Below are 25,067 nucleotides of genomic sequence, written 5' to 3'. Positions count from 1 at the left end.
CCATATTCCAGTAATGAACAAGTGAAATTTGAAATTAAAACCACAATATCAGTTATGTTAACAGCCCCAGAAGAAATATTTAGGTATAAATTTAACAAAATATGTGCAAGATCTATATGAGGAAAACTATAAAACTCTTTGATGAATGAGATCAGATAAACTAAGTAAGTGGGTATTCCATGTTCGTGGGTTGGAAGACAATATAGGAAAGATGTCAATTCTTTCCACCTTGATCTAATGATTTAACACAGTCCCAAATAAAATCCCAGGAAGTTATTCTATGGATATAGTCAAAATGATCCTAAAGCTTACATGGAGAGGCAAAGGACAACTAGCCAACACAGTATCAAAGAACAACAGAGAACTGACACTACCCAACTTCTAGACTTACTATAAAGCTACAGTGATCAAGACTGTGGTACAAATAGCTCAATGGAGCAGAACAGAGAGCCCAGAAAAAGATGCACACATACAGTACATATAGTCAACTGATCTCTGACAAAGGAACAAAGGCAATATAATGCAGCAAAGATCATCTTCTCAATAAGTGGTTCTGGAAGAACTGAACATCCACATGCAAAAAAAAATATGAACCTACAGAAAGACCTTAACACCCTTCTCAAAAATTAATTCAAAATAGACCACAGAACTAAATGTAAAACATATGACTATAAAACTCCTAGAAGATAACAAAGGGGGGCACCCAGGTGACTCTGGGTATGCTGGAGACCCTTGAGATACAACACCAAGCCACAATCCATAAAAGCAATAATTGATAAGCTGGACTTTATAAAAATTAAAAACTTCTCTGTGAAAGACAATGTCAAGAGAATGAGGAGACAAGTGACAGAATGGGAAAAGAATATTTCTGAAAGCCACATCTGACAAATGACTGTTACCGAAATACACAAAGAACTCTTAACAATAAGTGAACAGTCGAGTACAAAATGGGCCAAAGGCCTTAATAATCTCACCAAAGAAAACAGACACATGGCAAATAAGCATATGAAAAGATGCTCCAAATCATATATCATCAGGGAAATGCAAATTAAACAATGAGATATCACTACTTACCTATTAGAATGGCCAGACTGTGGAACACTGACACCAAATGCCGATGAGGACGTAGGGCAACAGGAGGTCTCATTCTTTGCTGGCGGGAATGTAAAATGGTACAACCACTTTGGAAGACAGATGGTGGTGTTTTTCAAAACTAAACAACCATACCATATGATCCAGCAACCATATTTCTTGGTATTTCACAGCTCAAAGGAGCTAAAAACTCAGGTCCACAAAAACCTTCACATAGATGTTTATAGCAGCTTCATTCATAATTGCCAAAACTTGGAAGCAACTAAGATGTCCTTCAGTAGGTGAATGGATAAATAAATCATGGCACATCCAGACAAGGGAATATTATTCAGTGCTAACAGAAATGAGTTCTCAAGCCATAAAAAGACATGGAGGAATCTTCATTGCATATTACTAAGAGAACAAAGCCCATCTGAAAAGGCTACATACCATATGATTCCAACTATATGAATTCTGGACGAGGCAAAACTATGGGAGCAAAAAACATCAGTGGTTGACAGGTATTAAGGGGAGGAGGTGAATGGATAGGTGAAAGACAGAGGATTTTTTAGGGCAGTGAAAATACTCTGTATGATACCATAATCATGGATACATGTCATTATATATTTGTCCAAACCTATAAAATGTACAACACCAAGAGTGAACCCTGATACAAACTATGGACTTAGGGTGATTCTGATGTGTCAGTGTAGGTTCATTGAGTATAACAAATGTAGGCTCTTGGTGGGGGATATTGACGAAGGGGGAGGGTATGCATGGGTGGGGAGAGGAGGTTTATGGGAAATCTCTATACCCCATCTTAATTTTGTTGTGAACATAAAACAGCTCTTGAAAAAACTAAATATTTTTAGAACAGTAAAAACAAAGGAATGAAATGGTATCTATTTTAGGAAATATATCTATTTTATACAAAATAAAGCAGTAAGAGAGGAAGACAGGAACAACAACAAAAAAGAAATGAGAAAACAATACCCAAGTATCAAATCTGATAAGTGAGGTCCTGACCGATGTGGCTCAGTTGGTTGGGTGTCATTCCCACAAACTGAAAGATCACCAGTTCAATTCCCAGTCAGGGCACATACCTGGGTTGGGGGCCAGGTCCCTGACTGGGGGCATATGAGAGGCAATGGATGAATGTCTCTCTCCCTCTCTTTCTCCCTCCCTTCCCCTCTCTCTAAAAATAAATAAATAAAATATTTTTAAAAACTTGTGAGTTCAGCAAGGTCATAGGACACAAGATCAATATAGAAAAATCAGTTGTATTTCTATATACTAACTAAACAATCCAAAAATAAAATTAAGTAATTCTATTCATAAAAACATCATAAACAATAAAATACTTAGGAATAAATTTGACAAGAGAAGTACTAGGCCTCTATGAAACATGGCTGAAATTTAAATTATCTAAATAAGTAGAGATTCTAAGTTCATGGATTGGAATACAAGATTGTTAAGATGGCAATTCACCCCCAACTGACCCGCAGATTCAACAAAATCCCTACCAAAATACCAATGGGCTTTTTTTAAAGAAACTGACAAACTAATCTAAAATTTACATAGAAGTGCAAAAAAATCCAGCCAGGACAAGTTTAAAAAGAACGAAAATGGAAGACAACTCAACGTGCAGCTCTAGTCACCAGGGCGGTGCGGCGCTGGCATAAGTGCAGCCCCACAGATGCATGGGACTGAGCTGAGAGTCTGGAAGTAAACCTCCACATGGATGGTCGATTCATGTTCTACAAAAGCACCAAAGTAATTCACTGGAGAAAGAATAATTTTTTTAACAAATGGTTCTGAGTTGTTGAAGAGCCACATGCAAAAAGATTAATTTAAGCACTTCATGCCATACACATAAATTAATTCAAAATAGATCATAAATCAAAATGTAAGAGCTAAAATATAAAATTTTTCAAAGACAACAAAGGAGAAAATCTTGATGACCTTGGTTTAGGCAGAAATTTTAGGTGACACCAAAAGCATTGTCCATAAAATTTAAAAATTGATAAGTTAGGACTTAATCAAAATTTTAAACTTCTGTGTTTCAAAACAATCATTAAGAAAATAGACTAGTAGAAAATAATTTCAAATCCAATATAGGGCTCATACACAGAATGTATGAAGAACTCTTACAACTCAATAATAAAAAGGCAAACCCCAATTTAAAAATAGGTAAATGTCCCTGTCTGGTCTGGCTCAGCAGATTGAATGCCAACCTGTGAACCAAAGAGACGCCGTTTTGATTCCCAGTCAGGGCACATGCCTAGGTTGCAGGCCAGGTCTCCAGTAGGGAGTGTGCAAGAGGCAACCACACACTGATGTTTCTCTTTCTCTCTTTCTCCCCTCCTTCCCCTCTCTAAAAATAAATAAATAAATAAAATAAAATAGCTAAACGACTTAAACACAAATGTCTATAAGCTCATGAAAAGATGTCCAACATCATTAGTGACTGGGGAAATGCAAATTAAAACCACAATTTAGGTTCACTTCACATGCATTCAATAATTATAATAAAAGATAATGATATGGTGTTGAGGATGTGGAGAAATTATAACATTGTTATCGCACATTTTACCTTTGAGAAGTGATAGGAAATGCACTATAACTGGACTGTGGTAATGGTTGCTTAGTTTTGAAAAGATAACCTCATTCAAGCTATTTAAAAGAAAATATAACTACAGCACTAGACTAACTTCCAGTTTCAGTACTGAGACAAGTTAGACAGTACTACAAATAAAACAGATCAACAATGTGAGACATTCTGTAAGATGAATGACTTGCAATGTTAAGGACAAATAAAAAAGCAGGGGACCATTCCAGAATTAAAGACTAAAGATGCACGACCAATCATAAAGCACTGATCTTGATTATATTCTGCATCAGAAAAACAAAACCATTTCTGGAGTAGTTGGGGAAGTTTGAGTATCAGATGACAGTCTGAAATTATTGCTTGTTATGTGTGATAACGGTATTGCTTGGTTATAGAATGTGCTCATTCTTAGGAGATGTAAGCTGAAATATTCAGGAATGAGGTACCCTGAGGTCTGCAACATACTTTCTAATGGTTCAGAAGAAAAAAAAATATGTATAAGTGAATCTAGTTGAAAGGTATTCAGAGTTCATTGTTCCTCTTCAAACTTTTTTGTAGATTTGAAATTTAAAAAAAAAAGTAGGGAAAAGCTCAATAATATTCCTGTATACCAGGAATGGAATTTTTAAGATACAATTTATAATACATCTAAATACATGACACACCTAGAAATAAATATATATACACACAATGTACAAGATCTCTTTGATGATTATACAATTTTATTGAAGACTTAAATAAGAGATATGTCATGTTCATGGATAAGAAAACCCACTATAATGATGTAAATTATCCCCAGTGGGTTATAGTCACTGCAAACCCAATCAAAATCTCAATGTGTTTGGTTTGTTTGTTTAGTTTTAGAGAGGAAACTGACAAGCTGTTTCTAAACTTGATATGGAAGAGCAAAGAACCAAGAACCACAAGCTCTCGAAGAACAAGAAGGTAAGAGGGTGTGCTATTTTACATATCACAACTTTTTTAAAAGACAGAGTAATGGAAAATATAGAATAATGGAAAAACAAAACAAAACAAAACAAAATCCAGAAATAGATCTTTGCATTGATTGCCCTTAATATATAACAGAGAAGGCACTTTAAAGCAGTAGGGAAAGGCAGGTCCTTTCAATAAACAGTACTGGGCCAACAGACTCACCATATAAAGCAAAAATATTACTATTACTTCATATGACATGCCAAAGACAGTCCACACAGGATAAAACCTCAACATGAGAGACAAAACTAGAAAGCATTTAGGAAGACAATATCAACCATATTCATACCTTGAGAGAGTGAAACTTTTTAAAATAAAATATAAAACATGCTAACCATAAGTGAAAAATTGATATATTTGAACATAATAAAATGTTAACTTATCAAGAACAATGTGAAAAGACAAGCCACAAACTGGGAAATGATTTTGCAACACAACTCATAAAGGAGTAGTATCCAGAATACATAACACACTCCTGCAAGTTACTGAGAAAAAAGGACAAAACACTTTAACATATATTTCACTCACCAAAGATGAAATCCAAGTAGCCACTATACATACTGGCATTCTCATATGCTGTCAGTATGAAAGCCAATTAGTAAAGTCTTTCTGAAGAACAATGTGTATATTAACATATGAAAGATGTTCAGCCTCATTTGATGGAAAAGGCTTTGAAGTTACATGAGATAACATTACATAGCCAACAGACTGGTACAAGTTATGAAGAAAAATATAGCCTTATGGAAATATAAATCAGTATAAGACTCTCTGGGAAGAAGTTTGGCATGATTTTGCAAAGTTAAATCTAACATACCCTGTGCCTCTGCTGTTAAGTATATACCCTTTTAAAACTGAATACTACAAAATACGCATACAGAACATCCAGAGCAACCTGTGAGCAATATCCTCAGATTGGAAACAACCCAGAGGTCCGGAGTTAAACGGAAAAATAAATTGTAATATATTCATACAATAGAATAAGCAAACTATAGCTACATAGTTATATGAATGACTCTCACAATGTTTAGCAAAACAAACAAGTCTCAAATGTACACAGCATAATTTGATTTGTATAAATTTCAAAACCAGGAACAAAATATTGTATTTAGAGAAATACATATGCATGTTGAAACTATAATGAAAAGCAAAGAAATGAACGCTAGCAACAGCGTTAAACAGAAGAGGGGATTATGGGGGATTATGACAGGGAGGAGCCTGTGGAGGAACTGAAGAGGTGTTAGCAATATTCTATTTCATGACCAGCGTGGTTATGTGGGTGTTTACTTTATGACTATTTGTTTAAAATACATATGTGCATGTGTGTGTATGTGTGTATATTCATACATACAGTTTAATATACTTTATATAATCCACAATAAGAAAACATAAGTGACCAGCAACTATGAAAAGACATTCAACCTCACTAATTAGAAAAACAAAAATTAAAATGACAGTAATCACCTATCATGATTTGACTAAAATGTAAAAGACTTTTAATATCCATTTTTGCTGAGGTTGCAAAGAAAAAGGCATTCTCACACTATCAATGGGGAAGTAAATTAGTAAAGCCTTTTTAAAAGAACATTGTGGCAATATGCAGGGTCCGGCACAAATAATGCCCCTTTTTATTACAAAATCACAAGTATGTAATTCTGTAACAACAATATCACACTCATGCACACCATATGCCACTTTAGGTGAAATGTTCAAATTAAAGCTATAAATTATTACACCCATATATTACCCTACCAACCACACTCAAACAGGCCTTACTTTTGCTGGACGCTGTATATACAATGTAAACCTATACATCCGGTGAATTATCAATACCAATTTCAAATGTCTACCTTAACATGTGTACAAAGATATTTACTGTTCATTATAGCATTGCTTGCAGCAGTGAAAAAAAATGAATAAATGTCAACAAGGGGTAATTTATGGAAAGTGTCATAACTCATACAATGCAATGCTACTCTATTATTAGAAATTAAGATAAATCTTTGAGAAAGACCTCAAAGGCATTAAATAAACAAAAGTTAGAGAACAACCCATACATAAATTTTAAAAAGATCCTGTTTTTAACACATAACTATGTACAGCTAAACATTTATATGTATAAACAGATGAAAGACAGACTATGGATTGATGCTCGAACCTGTCAGCAGTGCACTCTGGGGCAGGAAGGCACTTCCTCGTCTTACTCTATAAACATACATAGTATTATGTGAATCTTTTATAAGAACTTACCCATGGACTACTTGCATGTTTTTGCCAGGTGATAATAGCAAAACAACTGTATTGTTATTTATTCCATTCCACTGAGAACAACTGAAAACTTTGCTTTCAAAGCTAATTCTTTCGTTCCTGCAGGGCCTTGAGAGCCTGCGGCTGGGTCACGGGACTGCCAGGCATCGCCTGATGGGCGCTGTGTAGCACACTGAGTGGCCTGGTCTTTCTCCAGCCTTGCCCCTTGAAGATATTTGTGTACATCCCCATGTCCCAGCTCACTGGCAATAGCAACGATGTTTTCCCAAAGCACTTTGCTAAAGTAAATAAATTTGATGCTATACATCAAATCACAACCACACCGAAATGTAGATGTGGCTGTCAAGATGCATGTTGAGATCTAAATTAGTAATCACACCCTTGGTGAGTGATTTTTGGAATAAGTAGTTTGCATTTGGATTCATGAGGAAGAAACTATACCCCACTAGATCACAAAATAAGCTTTAGTCTTTCTTCTTTCCTTCCCTCATTCCACCATAGCCCTTTCTAAATCGAACTTGTTCCTATAGAAGTGTGAGGGAGGGAAACCTGAACACGAGTTATTTGGAATCAGTAATGAATCAAAATAAAAGGCACTATCAGTATATTTATGAAGGAAAATTCAACTACATGCATATATTCTGGTGACTATTTTATTTTTGATTGGAATTATATCCATATGAAGGAACATTTCTAAATATCCATTACTCTTTTGAAAGCCAGGCCCTTGCTGTGCTGTGTCAGAGGAAGGCAAAACTAAGCCAGGCGTGCTGGAGACACCCCTCTTTCCACGTGCACGCCGACGACAGAGGGGCTGTCTGAGGGGAGCCTTTCGAAGGATGAGCAGAGGAGGATCTACGCACATGTTCAATACAACGGAAACCATCAGCACACTAGAGTCATCACCTGGCCCTGTTACCCAGCGGCGTGCATCTTTTCCAGAGGACCTCTCACTCAGCAGTGTCAGTGCTTGGTCTTGTTCTACCTCTTGATCAGCAAATACCTTTTTATCCCAGAATGGAAAACAAGCTAGAAATTAAATACATCCAATATTGATGCTTTATTTCTCTAAGTCACCAATAAGAGAATGAATTTAATTGTAATACATTTATTTCCATGTAATTTTTAATAAAACACTTTCAAAACATTCTGTACATTTCAAGCCACTAGAACTGCATTACATTCTATAAATGTGATTTGTTGGGATGAGGTGCCGAGATGTCTCTGTACAAAGATGTACAATATGTACAGTCACTCATTCTAAGGGAAGCTGTGCAAAGCAGTCTAGAACACTAATTCATGCCAAAGCTCAGAAAACATTTCAACACGTAAGACTAAAGCTTGAAACTGCATTGTGGTTTCTTTTTTTCCCCTGGCAAATGATTATAAACACATATATGTATATGCCATATGGGCTCCTCAGCTCAGCCAGCACCACGCGGCTGCCCTCCCAGGCCTCTCTCTCAGGAGGCTGATTTGCCACATGGTGCTCGTCTCATCACTGGGCTGCTACCACTGCCTTTGACTGAACCACAGGAACACTAGATTTAAATTTGGGGAGATAAAGGCCAAACTTGTTTTCAATGCCAGCGAAAGTGGCCGTGGCGAGTCTGTATCCACCGATGTGATGGGGATTGGCAGGAGGAAGGTCTGCAATGCGTGACTTAGGTGTCGGTTCTGAGCCAGAGGGTTTGCTGTCGATGGGAAAAAGCAGACGGTTAGCATGCTCAAGAGTGAAGAGGGTGGCATAACTGAACATTTTCAGTCTGCTCCAGGCATCCAACAATCTCCTTGTCATCCACGCTGTGGTAGTCATGATTTATAGGGGCTTTGAAAGCAACACATTCACATATTTGGCTTAGAAGACAATGGCCTCAATTTCAATGTGTATATACTTATATAAATAGGTCCACAGAAAATAGATCAGAAGATGATACACTCAAATACTAACACTTTCTGGGGAAGCAGGATTATGAATGACTTTCTCTTTTATACTTTCCTATTTCTCAAATTTTCTAAACTAAGCATGATTTAATCATAAAGAGTTTACTTTGACAATTTACTATTTTTTAAAAATGTATGTATATTTAGAGAGAGGGGGAGGGAGGGAGAAAAACATCACTGTGTGTTTGCCTCTCCCACAGCCCTTACTAGGGGTGGGGAGACCTGGCCCACAACCCAGGCACATACCCTGACTGGGAATCGAACTGGCAACCCTTTGGTTCACAGGCCCATGCTCAATCTACTGAGCTACACCAGTCCGGGCTACTCTGACAATTTAAAAAGCTGACTTTTAAAGCAGTAGACTCATGAGGGTTATTACTAAAAATGTTCTAAAAAGAAATATAATTCTTTTCAGAATGTGGAAGCACAGAAAAGCCTGGAATTGTGAGACTGCTCTTCATTCTTTGTATTAGTCCCTCTCTGTGATTCAACAGCTAATTCTTAACTTGGCCTTTGAGCAGAAAAAGGGTTTATAGGTTTATGAGTTGAAGACTTAGATGTGGGATTTGATCTTATGCCAAAAGCTGATAATTGTTTGCTTTGGGTATAACCTTCCATACCCAGCAAATTCAATAAGTGATTCCTTTTCTCTCTAGTGCAGGTTTAAAGCACTAAGCTTCAAGAGGCCCAGTTTCTGGCCTAGATCTCATTGGTGATTATGTCCATGGACATAAACTCTCTTGGAACTCTTTGAACCTTTTTTGTTTTGTTTGCTATGAATTAGTGCTGAGAACATCTATACCTATTCTGATAATAAATTATGGTGAATAATGAAGTCTCGGAGGTGTGAAGGGCTTGAGTCTTTGAAATGAAGTTCACAAGTGTATCTAATACAAATTTACATTACTTGTAGTGAAAAGGCCATATAATAAAATTTAAATAATAAGAATATAAATCCATGAAGCTCATTACTCCTTATACTAGAGAAAGATAACTATTCACATAACATTTTAATTTGCTGTTTCCATAAAATTCCCCCAAGGAGCTGCTTAATACTGCATATGAGATCGCCCTGTCAAGATCATCCTCCCTAACACCGAAGCTTCTCAAGCCCACTGTTTGATTTCAATGCACTGGTCCTACAGTATTCTCTGTCCTACTGGTTTCTGAGAGATCCCAAACTGCCTTTGTAGGCCGAACAAAGACCTGTTTGGTTTGGTGCTTTCTTTACAAAGGTGTGAAACAGCTGCACTTACAGGCCTCCAAAATCAATGTAAAACCACCGCTGGAGAAGTTCGTAGGTGACCAAGGTAACACCAAACTGGGGAGAGGACCGGAATACTCGAGCTGAAAAAGAGAGATGGAGGGGGGACACTTAACACCATGACGCCTGTGGCAAAGGAGACAGTGAGAAATGGAAGCAGGCGACGCTAACGCCAGCCAGTCATGCCACAGGGCTCCAGCCCCCACCTGCAGTCCCTTTCCAAAACGCTGAGGGCCCTTCTTCCCGGAGTATCTTCCTGAAACAGTCGATGACACCACTGTATGTCGTCTGGCCAGCACGGGCAGCCACTTGCAGTCTTGTCTTGATGACATCAGCAGGGGTTACCAGAGAAGCCGCAGGCACACCTTTCAGGAGAAAGGCACATTTAATTCATCCAAAGTACCTTATGAAGGATAGAAATACTACTAACATCTAACAATATAATTAGCAACTTCAACTGCTTTAACTCAAAGCCTTGTAAGTAGATCCCTGGGCACTAATGGAAAAATGATATAAATGTCTGTTAGTTATTTCAGTGTGGTTGGGGTAAATTTTTTTTTCTTTCTGAATCAGGAAAAATCACTCTCTACTGCATGATCCCAAAGAACTGTAAGAGGGGCGGGGAAAGGCAGCAGTATTACTAGGATAATTACCAAGAGTTCTCCCTTAGGTTTCAAATATTTTACCTCCTTTTATTTCTTAATGAAATACAAGTATTTTCATGTATAATAAAAAATGAGGATAATGTCTACGAATTGAGCTCCTAAAGGTATCTGACATCAAACTGTATTGTTTTATGCTGATTCTTGTCAACATAATGTGTGAGGCCAGTATCAATACTCATATCCACTCGCCTGTTAGAGGGACTAACTTGAGAGCTGACTGAGTCCTTTCAGACACCCTTGTAAGAGACAAGTCATTACAACCGGGGGAGGGGAGGCCAGGCCACCAGGTAAAGAATAATAGAGGAACCGATCATGGAAAGGTCTCATCATCCATCCCTGTGTCCAAGCGCCCTGGGCTCATGTCGAGATTGATCAGCAGCAGGGCACATGAAGCGGATTCTGCCACCACACTTCTTAATTTATAAAGCATAACAAGGAACAAAGGAGCAAGACTATCTTCTTCAGGGCAAGAGAAATTCAGTGTGGACTGAATCCCTGAATCATCACCAGGTAGATGCAGCCGGCGGACTTGCAGGGGTTCTGTTCAAGAGTGAAGAAAACACCTCCCCTCAGCATGGCTCTGCACCTTATCCAGAGGAAACTAGGTAAATTGCCTGCCTTTAGAATGTTCTGGACTCTGAATATTGTCACTGCTTGCCAGCAAACTTTACAGGTAAAAATTAGACAAGTTCATCTCTCACGCTGAAAACTGACATCGAATGTCTGTGGGCAAGCAGCTGGCGCTGACAGTTCCATGGAGATGTTTACTTGGTCCCACCATGCACTGGCAAAATGCCTGTCCATAATTAGGATGTTCTTTGGCTGGATTTTTATTTTGTTTTGTTTTAGGTTTTTTGCTGCTGGTTGGAAAGCACAGAGAAAAGACTTGAGGGACAATGTGCCAGTCCCATTTGAGACTGGGAGACTTTGGTGAGCACCACAGAGGGCTGCATGAGCACCCAGTGGCAAGGCTGAGCAGGTAGCTTTACTGCCTTTCAAATGTGCACGGTAACTGATGGAAGTTACAAACGCCGGAAGACAAGGGATTTGCTGGGCCCCAAACAAAATAGCTCAAAGCTCCCTGGGAGAATTTCTCAATCATCACATTCCCTGTCATTCCCTGTCTTCAAGGCTGAGGACAACATGGTCCACCCCAGCGCCCTCAGAACCAAGGGTTCCTGCCACACCCCACACTGCAGGCAGTGCCCAGGCTGCGCCGCCACATTGAGTCAGGGCACCAGCAGGACCCATTCTCACCAGAATGGACCCAGTGAAAGCTCCACAGGCAGTGAGCTCAGGTAATCAGAGCTGTACTGATCACTGAGGGACAGTGTTTGGGCTTGTGTTCACTCTTCACGTTTGTCTCCCTGACCCGCTATAATGGAGGAAAACCACAGGCCCGCCCTTTCCTTCCTCTGTCGTTCCTGAGCACTGGTGCAGCCAGGGACGCCTGGTCCCTGCCTTCCATCGCAAGTCAGCTCCTTCACCACTCCAGAGGAAGGCTGCACCCATGAGACCAGAAGGAAACATCTTAGTACCTTCCTACATTTTTTAGGCTCTTCTTTTCAGATGAATCTCTTCTGTGTCCAATTTGGTATCTTAGACCAGATGAAGGTTTTCACTTTCTCCATCAACTTTTATTGATTGACATTTATTCTATTATTACTATGCTGGCCACATAGGGAAGGCAAGGATGGACAGAAGGAACCCTCTGCCCTCAAGGAGCCCCCAGCCTAGAACAGAGGACAAAATTCATACAAACGACCACGAATAAAAGGCGGAAAGTGTTAAGACACAGTGATGATGCCAGGCAAGTACAAGGTGGTTTGCTGGGGAAGTACTGCTTACTTTAGTCTAAGGACAATGGCAGAAAGAACAGGAACAGTTTCGTGATAAAAGCTCAATTGTGGGCCAAATCATCCCAATTCCAATATAGAAGAAAGGGGATGCCAGCCCCATGCATCAGCACGAGGGACAACAAAGCAACTGATTTGATAAAAAAAACTTTTCCACCTTAACGCTTAGCTGGGCTATGCCCGAGGTTTCAGGGGCACAGGAGGCTAAGAAACACGGTATGATGAAAGCCCAATTTAGATGGGCAGATCTAATTTGGCTCCAAGTTGCTAAGCTGCATTAAGCTGTTTATCCACATTATGCAAATGTAATTAACTCTCATCAGAATTACAGCATTTCCCACAAAGGAGAAAAAGCGATCCCATTTAAACTAAGTCAGATACAAACAATAACCCTTACAGAAACAAAGGGGGAAAGTACAGAGATTCTGTACTTCTTAAAGAGAATGGGCAGAGGGGGTTTCTTTTGGCTGAAAAACATAAAATGGTAGTTACCTGCCATGGCTCCAGCTGCAAGGAGATTGAAACCTCCCACGTGTCCATCTTCATCAGCCAGAAGTAGTTTGCAATGAGCATAAACAGGAAAATAGATGGCGGAGAAGGGAATGTCTCGGAGGAAACACGCTTTGGCACCCTGTCACACAGTGAGGAAATAGAGCAAAACAGTTGTGTAAACAGGGTGCAAGTGCCCACGAGGTGACGGGCTGAGGTGTTCCTCCAGCAGCTCTGGGGCTGATGTGGAGGGGAAGGGGGGAGAGCTAGGGGGACACAGAGACATCCACATGGCTCAAAGCTCGAGAAAGGCCGCTGGCTCCTGGAGTCCTAGAATTAGTTAAGTGGGCAATGATGTCATCCTCACAACTAAGAATTTTCTGGCATTTCCAATATAGACACAATTTTTTAAGGTTAATAAAAATTCAGTTCTCAAACTTCCAGGCCACTTGTTCTGTTTGGCTTTGCAGAGGGTGGGTGAGGGGGAATAGGCTTGAAAACCCAATATTAATAGTTTGATTCCAAAGCAACCAGCAAAGACAGCCCCCAAGCTGCAAATTACAATTCAGTCCACATCAGCCAGAGCCCCTAAGTACCAGGTGAGAAGCTATAGGCAGTGGCAATGGGAAAGGAAGGGGGAAAAAACCATCAATGTCCCCCCTGTCCTAAATAGCAGAGGACTGGGGGAACCCAGACAAAACGTTTGAGCAGGAGGTTTCCACGGGAGCAGAAAGCCACCAGGGGACAGTCTGTCTCAGGGACTGAAGTCATGATGCACATCTCCCTCAGCTTGGGCAGGGACCCACGCATTCCACTGCCCAGGGCTTCACCTGGCTAGGTGAACAGTCCACTTGTTTCCCAAATGACCATTTTTAAAAGACACCTCAAACATTTTAAAAAATGGTTTTTAATTCCAGGGACTCTCTGAAGGGTGATACAAGGAGAAACATGGTTAACAAAAGGGAATTCCAAAAAGGATGGAAACTGGGGGTGTGAGGGGAGGAACATGTACAGGACGGAAGACAGGCATCGTGGGTATACTGGTGTCCTGAGAGCCCTGGAGCTGCGAGAGTCTAATCTACAGAATTCCTCATTTCTAATTTGCTGCTGCGGTGATGGATCTATAAATAAATCAAATGCTGGGGAAACACAGTTGTCTACAGCAGCCAAGTTTACGTATTCTCCCCTTACACCAGGCAGAAGAATGGAAAGAAAACTCTTCCTTGTTTAAGAAAAATAATAGCTTCTGCTCCATTACATCTGATCTGTAATAATGGGAGTAAGTATACCTGCAGGGAAGGAATCTGTTGACTGGCATTTTGCTAAAGCACAATACACTCCATTTTTTTTAATGGAATTCATTATTGACAAATCCCACCACTTACCTTCTTAAAGACCCGAATCCTACCAAACTCTACTACTGTTTCACTGTGGTCAAATTATTAAGACAAAGAGAAGCTCCTACTGGGAAGATAACAACAGAGATAACTCAGACTCAAAATAAACACAAGACTCTCTTGAAGTCCTAAACCAGCCCCCCAAGAGAACACCAAAGAAACTTTTCCCTAAACGTCATCAGATAAAAGGCTGTGAGCCCGAGGCCAGTGGGTCTGCAGAGCTGGCCTCCCTGCTGGCAGCGTCAGAGAAGCCTGAAGAGAACAACAGGAGAGCCAGTTTGTATATCCCACTGCCTCTAACAGAAGTGTCCTGATTTTTCCTTTCTGTTTGATTTTCTCCTCCAGGAACCACCCTGCAGGACAAGATCGTTTTTCTGTTTGTGGGGAGGACATCTGGTTTCCATGTTCTTTCACATTTCTATGGCGTACATGACAACATTTCTATTGAGATGAGCTGCAGGAATCGACCCACCTTATACAAACCAAAAATTCCCAGGTCCCGCAGCACACTCAGGGCGCTGACCCTGGGTCCTGTGGTGATCTCTCCTGCTACCTGCAGGCGAATCTTTACTATCTCCAGTGGGTTGGTGAAGATGACCTGAGAGCCACCAGCCTGCGGGCAGGGAGAGAGACAGAAGCAGATTTCCAAATCAGAGCCCAACTGGCATTGTAAGGAGGAAAAGTCCAGAAAAGCCTCCACATTGTACCACTTCATATCTCCCTCTTCACGGGGAAGTGAGAGGATGACGCTTTGGCCAGCTCATGGGGACGGACCCAAACTCTCCTGCAGCCAGTCTGTGTCTGGGTTTGTTTCTGCTTGAAATGTCGAGAGTGTTTCTCAGACTGGTCTTTCCAGGGCCAACCCAGCCATATCCAAAATGGCAAAACCCATAAACTCATTTGGAAAACAAAAATGAAGCCAGATGTGGCAGTGGGGAGCTCCCAGTGAGAGGGAAAGAAAGAGATGCTTGCTATCTCTTACAAGCTGGAGCTAAAATCTGGATCTACAGTGGTTTCTTTCCTCATCTTAGCAAGCATTCGCTTTCTTTAGCACAGCCACCTGCTCAAACTTCCTTGGGCTGTAAAACAATTAACACAACTTTGCTCCTTGGAGGTGCCTTAAATCAGAGGGGAAAGTCTCCTCTGGTCCAAATTCTGAGATGTATTATCCTTAGCAAAAACTCTACACGGTAACACCCACACAAAAGTAGAGAATTGAGAAAGACAATTTCAGTATTGTTTCAACACAAAACCAGAAACTCTTCAAAGCAGAGCAAGGAAATGGAACATCTAGTTACCACGAGTACAACACAAGGCAAATAAATCAGAGCCACACCCCACAGTGCCTAGTGGTGATGGGCAGAATTTGGATAAAGAGTGTATTTGCATCTGAAATCTGTCAACTGGCACCGGAAAAAAAAGAATGTTTAACAAAACTACTACCAACTCCTTTTTTGGTTTCTGTAAGAAAGAATGTGTGTACGTATATGAACATAAATATATAAAAATGAATACATTTTTAAAAACATAAATACATATATATCTCCATTTATGAAGTGAAAAAAGTCTCATTTGTACATCTACATCTCACCTGTAGCTATTTATACAATCATAACCACATTTATATAATCACCACTATATTATGTAACTTCACTGCAACAGCATGTCACATGTGCAACAGGAAACGTGTCTCACTGGGGCACTGTTAATTCCACAGGTACAGGAAGACTACAGACAATAAACTCCTGTGCAGCATTTGATGCCACTTCAATGTTCTACTTTCACCCACATTCCTGTTCATTTTTCTAAATCCCACAGCCTTCCCAGACCTCCTTCCGAGGGGGGGCAACAAGCCCCAGCCCGTTCTCCTAACTGCCCTGGGGCTGCAAACCCCCAACTACTCCTCTTCAAGTCCTGACCCTGTACTCCTTCAACACCCACAACTGCCAGTGTTGACACAGGACTCCTCTTCACAGGAAGCTTACTGCCCTGGCTTCCCTAGGGCCCTAATCCCCTTTTTGTCCACTGAGTGTGGGGGTGCAGCAATTTGTTCTCTCTGCCTGGGCTTTGTGCAACTCCCAACTCACACACTGGCACATGGGTCCCTGCCCTGAGTGACCAACTGACCTGATTTTACAGGTTGATTTGCCGCTGTTTCTCATATTTTAATCTGTTGCACTACAGGCAGGAAGAAGTAGTTCAATGTTTCAGTCTGAGCAAGCAATACTTTCAAAAGGATTGCTGGGTGAAAAGTTATGTTAAAATGAGAATCCAAATAATTGCTCCCGTAGCTAATATTGAAGACCAAACCAATTGAAAAAGTTTGCTACTTCCTTGAAATCTCTTGTTTAAATAATGGTTGCAAAAGACTATCTTTAGGAATATGTGCTTTATGTTCTAAGCTAAAGCAGATTAAAAAAATAATACCACAAATTTTTATTATAATCCCCCAAATTTGCCATCACCAGACAGTGTCAACCCCTGGTTGCCACTTGTTAAATGTGGACATTATGTTTAAATATAAATATAAATATAAATATAAAGTTTTTCCACATTTTTAATCATTAGTAAATTATAACATCCTGCAGAACAGTAGTACCCCAACCAGCATACCCCCGCCCCACAGTTCCCTCCTCCCCTTCTTTTCTCACAGATACTTTTGGAAATAATTGGTAGTTTATTGAGATTCATATTCCTTTAACAACTCTTCAAATTTCATCCTGAGTGTACATGTAACAGGCTTTCTCTGAGGACAGCACAACTAAGAAGAAAATAACTGCACTCTAAAATGCAAACACATTTACTGTGGCATGCTCCGAAGACGTGTTACCCAGACGTGGTACCTGTGTTACATGCTAAGTCCCAACAGCGCAGTGGATGCAGCCCCACAGCCAGATTGACACAGAGGTGCGTGGACTGACAAGTGAGCATGCAGCAAGGCACACACCCACCCACGAGTCTGTTCACACCTATGCACTGCATTTGGAGGAGGAGAACTTCTAGCAATTCTCAGTCTGTATATGTTTTAAAAGTAAATGTACATTTTTTAAAACATTGTGGTAGGCTTAGGAATATGTAGACAAATACTATCCAGAAATACTGAATATAGAGAAAATAAAGATTGTGATTGTCTTAAACTTTGAATATTGTATAACAGTTAAAAGGAAACATATATGGCAAATATGCACTGTTCTTTTTTAAAAACTCTTAAGGTTGACTACTATTTCTAACATTAAATTGAAGATGGGGTGGGGGAATAAAATCTTCAATTATTCAATCACTCAGCTAAGAAATCTAGTAATATAGAATAAGGATTATGATGTTATTACATCCTTAACTATGTTTCCCCTCTGAGAAACAAATACAAGAAAATATAATTTCTCCTCTATTTTAAGACTATTGATTATAAGTGATACCATTAATAACAGCTTTTCACAGAAAAAAAAACACTGCGTACAGCACATATAATCAATGACTATATAAAATTGCAAGAGTGTGAAGTTGTGAAATAAAAATATGGTAACTTTTCAATGAAAAAATAGTACCTGTATTTTTATAAATATGCTAATATTTGCTATTTTAAAAAGCAACATAATTAAACAAAAAAATTTAAATGTCCAATAAGAAAATAGTTAAGTAGAAACAAGTTATGCTCTTAATCAAACAAGAAGATTGGGAGATTGGTTAATAAAATTATGCCAATGACACAACCAGAACATAAAATGTTAGGTACCCATTGATGACGAATACATCAAAATTTACTGAAATTTATCAGAATCAGAATGGCTTAGAGATGAAAACACTGGCTGCCTCCTGAAAAAAGGACTAAGTAGCTAGGAAAAATAATTTCAAAGCATATCCCACTGCATCTTTTAAATTCTGAATTAAATGAATGTATTAACTACTGAAAAACAAAACAAAACAAACAAAACACCTTCCCCAAAATAAGAAACAGGCAAGTTCTTAGAAACAATGGCTTCTTTTAAAGATTAGGTCCTCCCTCACACATTTTTCTCTGTGGTAAATTTGTTAATTTATGTACTTTAAATGCATTTAAAAAAAACTATCTGTAGTTCCAAAACTTTAAAAAAGCTTATCTATGTCTTGGCCATTGTGAATAATACAGCAATGAACATAGGCGTGCATATATCTTACAAATAAAGGTTTTTAAGTTTCTTGGCCCTGGCTGGTGTTGCTCAATGGATTAGGTACCGCCTGCAAACCAAAAGGCTGCCAGTTCAGTTCTCAATCAGGGCACATGCTTGGGTTGTGGGCCAGGTCCTCAGCTGGGGGCATGTGAAAGGCAACCACACATTGATGTTTCTCTCCCTTTCTTTCTCCTTCCCTTCTCCTCTCTCTGAAAATAAATTTTAAAAATCTTTAAAAAAATTTTTTTCTGGTAGATACCCAGAAGAGGGGTTGCTGGGTCATATAGAAGCTCTATTTTTAATTTTTTGAGGAACCTCCCTACTGTTTTCCATACTGGCGGTGCCAGTTTACACTCCCACTGGCAGTGAATGAAGGTCCCAATAAAATTTTTTAAAAGCTTATCTCTCCCTGTATAGTATATGAATATAAAAAATATCTAGTGATCTGAAATAACAGGCACTGAAGATTTCTAAAATTTGAAATTAAACCCTGATGATAACACAGCTACATAGTCCTAAATAAACAGTGTCTAGTTTGACACCTTGCTGCTTCTGGTGCTGATGTTTGCATTAGATAACATGCCATTCTGCGCACCTTTGACAAATCTTTTCATTCACCAGATCACCGAAATTAACTTTTAACTCTCTAATTGCTACATTTTCCTCTTCAAATCACTGCTTATATTTTTAAGGAGAGGAAAGCATTAATATTACAACTGACTTAGATTCTTTTGTTTTTTAGTACTGAGTTGTCATTTCTTTGTTGAGAACTGAACGACAAATGACACAATAAAGGGAACAGGTCTCATCTGAATGAGGGTTATCTACACACAAGTGGAAAGAAAGTAAAAACTTCCATCTAATCTTGTGTCACGTATTTTTTCTTTTTAATGACAAAATAAACCAACTATCGCTGACAGCAAAAGTTAGGAGGAAAAGAATGCAATATTGAGATGTCACCACGCTGCCAATACGCCAGAGGCCAAGGGGCCGCACACGGATTGGGCCTGTTCAACCTCCTGCCCTCACAATCCCGCCCGGGGCAGAGTCCATGGAGAGGCTGGGGACCCGGCCTGCCTGTGCCGAGGCCCCTGTTCACTTTCTTCTTTGATCTGTTGTCTCCTATAGTTTGCAACTATTTCCCTCCAACCACAAAATGTCCAATCTGAACAATCATTACAAAGTCTCCCTTTACAGAGACTGGTGAAAGTCTAACTTCAATTTAAAGCCACACTAGCTCCTTGAACAGATGTACAAAATATGTGCATTTAAAGTAACCAGGAACAAAAGTCATTTAGTTGTCACTAGGACTGACTGAAGAGGAAGATGAATAGACAGTGACTCTGTATCACACACCATCAACCATAAACACTTTCAGACTTTTATAAAGCAATGAGAAATGCTGTGGTTCTTTCTAAAATAGTCTAGGATAGTGATAGTTTAAAGAGAATAAACTGCAGTCTTGCTCAGTGCTGAGTGACGATACCAGCCAGGGTGCTGGCGTCTGAAGAGAGAAAACTACACATACCCCCTAACTAGGGTAAAGAAAGAGTCTAAACTCCTATATACCTATCACAAGCCACGCTGACATAAATGTATGTGGGCTTTCCACTTGTGTGCATATGTATGTGTGTACACGTAAGTATTCATTCAAGCACACAGCTGGGACCACAGTGATTCCAGGAGATGACACCTTGAGAAACTATTTCCAAACAGCTCTTCAGGGGTGTGCAAGCTCAGCGTGCTGAGGAAGACACAGCACAGAGGGCTGGCCAGCTACAGACCTTGGCTCCCAGGGTTAGTAAAAGCTCCCACTAACAAGTGAACTCTTCTTGCACCTAATATGGGGGTGTGTGTGTGTGTGCGCACGCACGGCACACATGGGCTGAAGGGAGGAAGCACGAGAGAGAGCAAAGATGCCAGGTCTGGAAGGCTGTTGACCTACACTGTTGTTAACTTTGTAACCTTGGATAGGTCATAACCTTTCCATTCCATGGTTTCCTAATATGACAACAGAGATCCCAACAAGTGCCCCATCCATCACAGAGCTCTTGTGCACTAACTAACGTGACAGCGCCATGCAGGTTGAAAGCAAGATACCAAGGGAGGGGGTGCGTTCCTCAGGAGGCTGGGTTCACACAGGGCTAAGGAAACACCTGCAACATGATGGATTTACATTAGCCCTTTGCTGTGCAATACATACATTCTGAGTTTTATGACTTCTGTCCATTCATAAGCATACATCCTCTAAAAGAGGTAAGGTGACCAGTCAGGTAAGTGCTCTGGTTAGAATTAATAACATAAAAAAGGACACCAGAGAGATGTTTAGAAAATACATATACATCAGTCTGTTTAGACTTTTAAACTTTCTGCTCTGTTGACTTGAAAAGATACTACATTATTTCCCACTTAAGTTTATGGATATATCTAACCACCAGAGACTCCATTAAGATTAATTCAGAGACAAGTCACAGACTGAGAAAAATATTCATAACACATATATTTAACAAAGTACTGTCTCCATGATATATTAAAGAACTCCTAACAGTCAATTAAAATACAAATATGAACAACCTAATGGAAAATAGGCAGAAGACTTAAACAGATACTTCACCAAAAGACAGATGACTACCTAATAAACACATAAAAGGATGCTCAATATGTTTAGGCTTCAGGGAAATGTAAATTAAAACCACAACATGATATCATTTCATGCCAATTAGAACGACTGAAATAAAAAAAGACTAAGAACACGGAATGCGGGTGAGGATATGGCGTGACGGGAACACGTCCTTGCAGGCTGCCGATGAGACTGTGGGACAGCCCACCCACTGGAAGAGCCAGCTGGCAGTTCAAGCTGAAAGTACATCTGCCCTACTGCCCTCTTAGATATTCACCCGAGAAAAATGAAAGATTATGGCTCTTGAAAACATTACGTTAAACAAAATTATGGCGACAATGAAAGAATGCATTTTGTACGATGCCATTTCCATGAAATCTGAGAATTAACAAAACTAGTGACCGAAATCAGAACAGTGTTTACCTGGGGGAGGGGAGGAGGGGTTCACTGGGAAAAGGCATGAATGAGTCTTCTGGGGTGACATGTTCCGTATCTTGTCTTGGGAGGTGATTTCATGGGTGCATACAACTGTTAAAAACTCACTGAGCACTGTGCACTGAGTACCCCAAATAAATTCTTTTTAATTGATGGGAACACAAAAAAACCTCATTGAGCTGACTGACATCTAAGATCTGTTCATCTGTGGTATATTAATTACACCTAAATAAATTAACATATGTGTTGATAAAATTTTTACTTTACATATACCCATAAAGTAATAAGGAAAGAAAGAGAAGGTGCTAAAAAGTTGACTGGGCTCACCGAGACTCATTCTGAGACATGGAGAAGGCCCTGACTTGATTCCCCAGAGAGCATTATAGAATAAAAGGAGTGAGTCTTCAAATCACAACATCTGGGCTCGCACGAAACCTGCAGCATACGTTAGCTGTGCGCCTGTGGTGCCAGGGCTGGCCTTCCTGAGCTGCTGCTCTCCGTCTGTCCACTTCATAACGGTGACAATAGTACATTTTAAAGTAATTTAAAAATTCTAAATTGCCCACAACAGATATCATAATGAAACACTCAACTATATGTATCTAGGAATATATATGTCCTTATACATATATACAGAGAGAGACTTTCTAATAGAAAAATAAAAACAGAATGGCTTACCAATGAGAAAAAAATTATTGGAAACCTATTATCACATAACACACTAAACACACAGCATCCACAACAGAAATGTACTAAGAATTGCACACACACACATACACTCTTACCCCATTCCCGCCTAAAGAAAGGTCAAGCAGTTATGAAACCTAAAGTACAATTTATAGGCTCTACAAGAATATGTCAGCTCACCTAAATTATGATAAATTCTGAGCTAGTAAGTCTTTCTTGGGAAGGTTCTGATATAGATAGAAAACAAGAGTTTGATTAATGCTCCCCATGAAGATTTAAAATTTGAAAATGCACACTCTGTACTTCTATTCCCAAAGGTTATATTATATTTCTAAAATGAGAAGTTCCACTGTGATTACCGGCTGCCCTTAGAAACTGAGAGCTTCTTTCATTTGTAATCAGGAAGTCAGTGTGCACAAAACTTCCATCTGGTTTAAAAAAGAATGTGTGTGTGCATGCATGCACGTGTGCACACGTACACATGCACAAAAGTGTGTGTATAAAAACGCTAGAAAAATAAGACAATGAGAAATAAAATGATCATTTGGTAATATCTCTGGTCAAGGCAAAAGGTCTTAAAAAATTAAGGTAAAAAATGCTGTGAAAGATCAAAGACCTAAATGTAAGAGCTAAAACTATAACTTTAGGGAAAACCGGAGGTATAAATCTTCATGACCACAGATTAGGCAATGATTTCTTAGATATAACACCAAAAGTTCAAATAACAAAAGAAAATATAAACTGGACTAGTCAAAATGAAAGTCCAATTCTTCAAAGGACCAGGTCAAGAAAGTGCAAAATATTGGCAAAAAACACATCTGATATGGGACTCTAAATATATAAACAAATGTTATAACTCAATAATAAAAGACAAACAACCCCACTCAAAATGGGCAAAGATTCGGCAAACACTTCTCCAAAGTAGACAGATAAATGCCATATTCATAAAAAGATGCTCAACACTGTCAAGTCATTGGCTCACAATGAGATACCACTTCAGCCACTGGATGACTACAATGAAAAGACAGATAATACCAAGTATTGGCAAAGGTGTGGCAAAATCAGAACCCTTGTACACTGTTGGGAGGAATGTAAAATGGGGCACCCACTTCGAAAAAGAGCCTACTAGTTCCTCAAAATACTAATTAGAGTTACCATATGACCCACTAATTCTACTCCTAGGAGAAATAAAACATGTGCATACAAAACTTTTTACATGAATGTTCACAGGAACATTTTCCCTAATATCCAAAAAATGGAAACACCCCAAACATTCAACTGATGAACAGATGAACAAACTAGGGTATATCTATATGATGGAATATTATTCAGCAATAAAAAGGCCCAAAGGACGTACACATACAAAAATGGGGATGAAGCTTGAAAACATGCTGAGTGAAAGAAGCCAGACACAAAAAGCCACAGATCATATGACTGCATTTATATGAAATGTCCAGAATTGGCGAGTCTACAGAGAAAGTTTATTAGTAGTTGCCCAAGGCTTGTCTGGGAGGTGAGGAGGGAAGACTGGAGGGCCATAGATAAAATGGTACCAGGTTTCTTTCAGGGGTGATAAAAATGTTTTAAAATTGATTGTGGTGACAGTTGCATAACTGGGAATATACTAAAACCTGCTGAATTATACACTTTTAAAGCTGTTATTTAAAAAGTTTTCCTGAAACATAGCAGGCATTCAATGATTGAAAGAATGAATAAATAAAAGAATGAATGAATGGAAACATATCCCAAGTATGAAAGAACATGGACTTGGAGACAGAAGTGGATTGAATCTCAGTTTTTCCATTTACTAAGTGCTGGGTTTCACTGAGCTTTCAGCTGCCTCCACTCTAGCTGGGAATAATGATGATGAGAGATACCTATGAAGTGTTCAGCCCAGTGCAAGATGCTCAAGAAATGGTAGCTATTGTGATGAATTATAACTGTAAGCACATATTTTCTTTGGTGATATGTAGAAATGAGTAAATAATGATAAGGAATTCTACTTTCCAATTACCTCAATGGAATACAATTAGATTTCAGATTAACTTTTACCTGGTGAGGATGGTTAGGAATTACCCTTTTTCTATGAGATATGAACACATCCTCAGTCTAGTTCCCTGAACAGGATATAAGAAACTAAATTTTTCTCAGCCTCAACAGCTTGTTCAATGAGAATGAATGAATGAAAACATACCAAATATAAATATGGATTTGGAGACAAAAGTGGTTTGAACCTCAACTTTGCCATTTACTAAGTGCTGAATCTCAACTGAGGTTTTATTTTTTTCGAGTCTAGTTGGGAATTATAATGAGATAATGCCTATAGAATGTTTAGCCCAGTAGGAAAAATCCCTACGGCTCATTAACAATGTAGCAGATTAGAACTACATCAAAAGCAAAAGCCAGTGTCAACAATAGCAATAATATTTTAGTTCAGTGGTAGGATCATGGATGCTCATTTTTATTACTTGTTATACCTATATACTGTGTACTCTTTTATATGTATCTTATATCACCTATATTAGAAAACAGATCATAAAGCAAACAATGAGGAACATGTAATGCCCAGGGACTGGATATTTTAATCTCTTGGTCATGTCATGATCTAGTCAATACACACCATTT

At 39.2% G+C, this 25,067-nt stretch overlaps 1 protein-coding gene across 5 annotated transcripts in view; it reads right to left on the bottom strand.

The window, feature by feature from the left end:
- Positions 1–7,978: 7,978 nt before the first annotated feature.
- The window catches only part of SLC25A12 (solute carrier family 25 member 12), a 173,068-nt gene continuing 155,979 nt past the window's right edge, over positions 7,979–25,067 (bottom strand). For all 5 annotated transcript variants that reach the window (XM_045840811.1, XM_045841481.1, XM_045842281.1 and 2 more), the window contains 5 exons: positions 15,025–15,165; positions 13,159–13,297; positions 10,352–10,510; positions 10,138–10,228; positions 7,979–8,631 (listed from right to left, as the gene is read on the bottom strand). In XM_045840811.1, the coding sequence (XP_045696767.1) occupies positions 8,436–8,631; positions 10,138–10,228; positions 10,352–10,510; positions 13,159–13,297; positions 15,025–15,165 (726 nt within the window). In that variant the 3' untranslated portion in view covers positions 7,979–8,435. The remainder of the gene's footprint in view (positions 8,632–10,137; positions 10,229–10,351; positions 10,511–13,158; positions 13,298–15,024; positions 15,166–25,067) is intronic.

The sequence above is a fragment of the Phyllostomus hastatus genome, unplaced genomic scaffold (assembly GCF_019186645.2).
Source record: "Phyllostomus hastatus isolate PE091 unplaced genomic scaffold, TTU_PhHast_1.1 phas_contig_1, whole genome shotgun sequence".
Lineage (NCBI taxonomy): Eukaryota > Metazoa > Chordata > Mammalia > Chiroptera > Phyllostomidae > Phyllostomus > Phyllostomus hastatus.
Note: the sequence above shows the minus strand (reverse complement) of the source record. Positions and strands in the feature narration are given on the sequence as shown.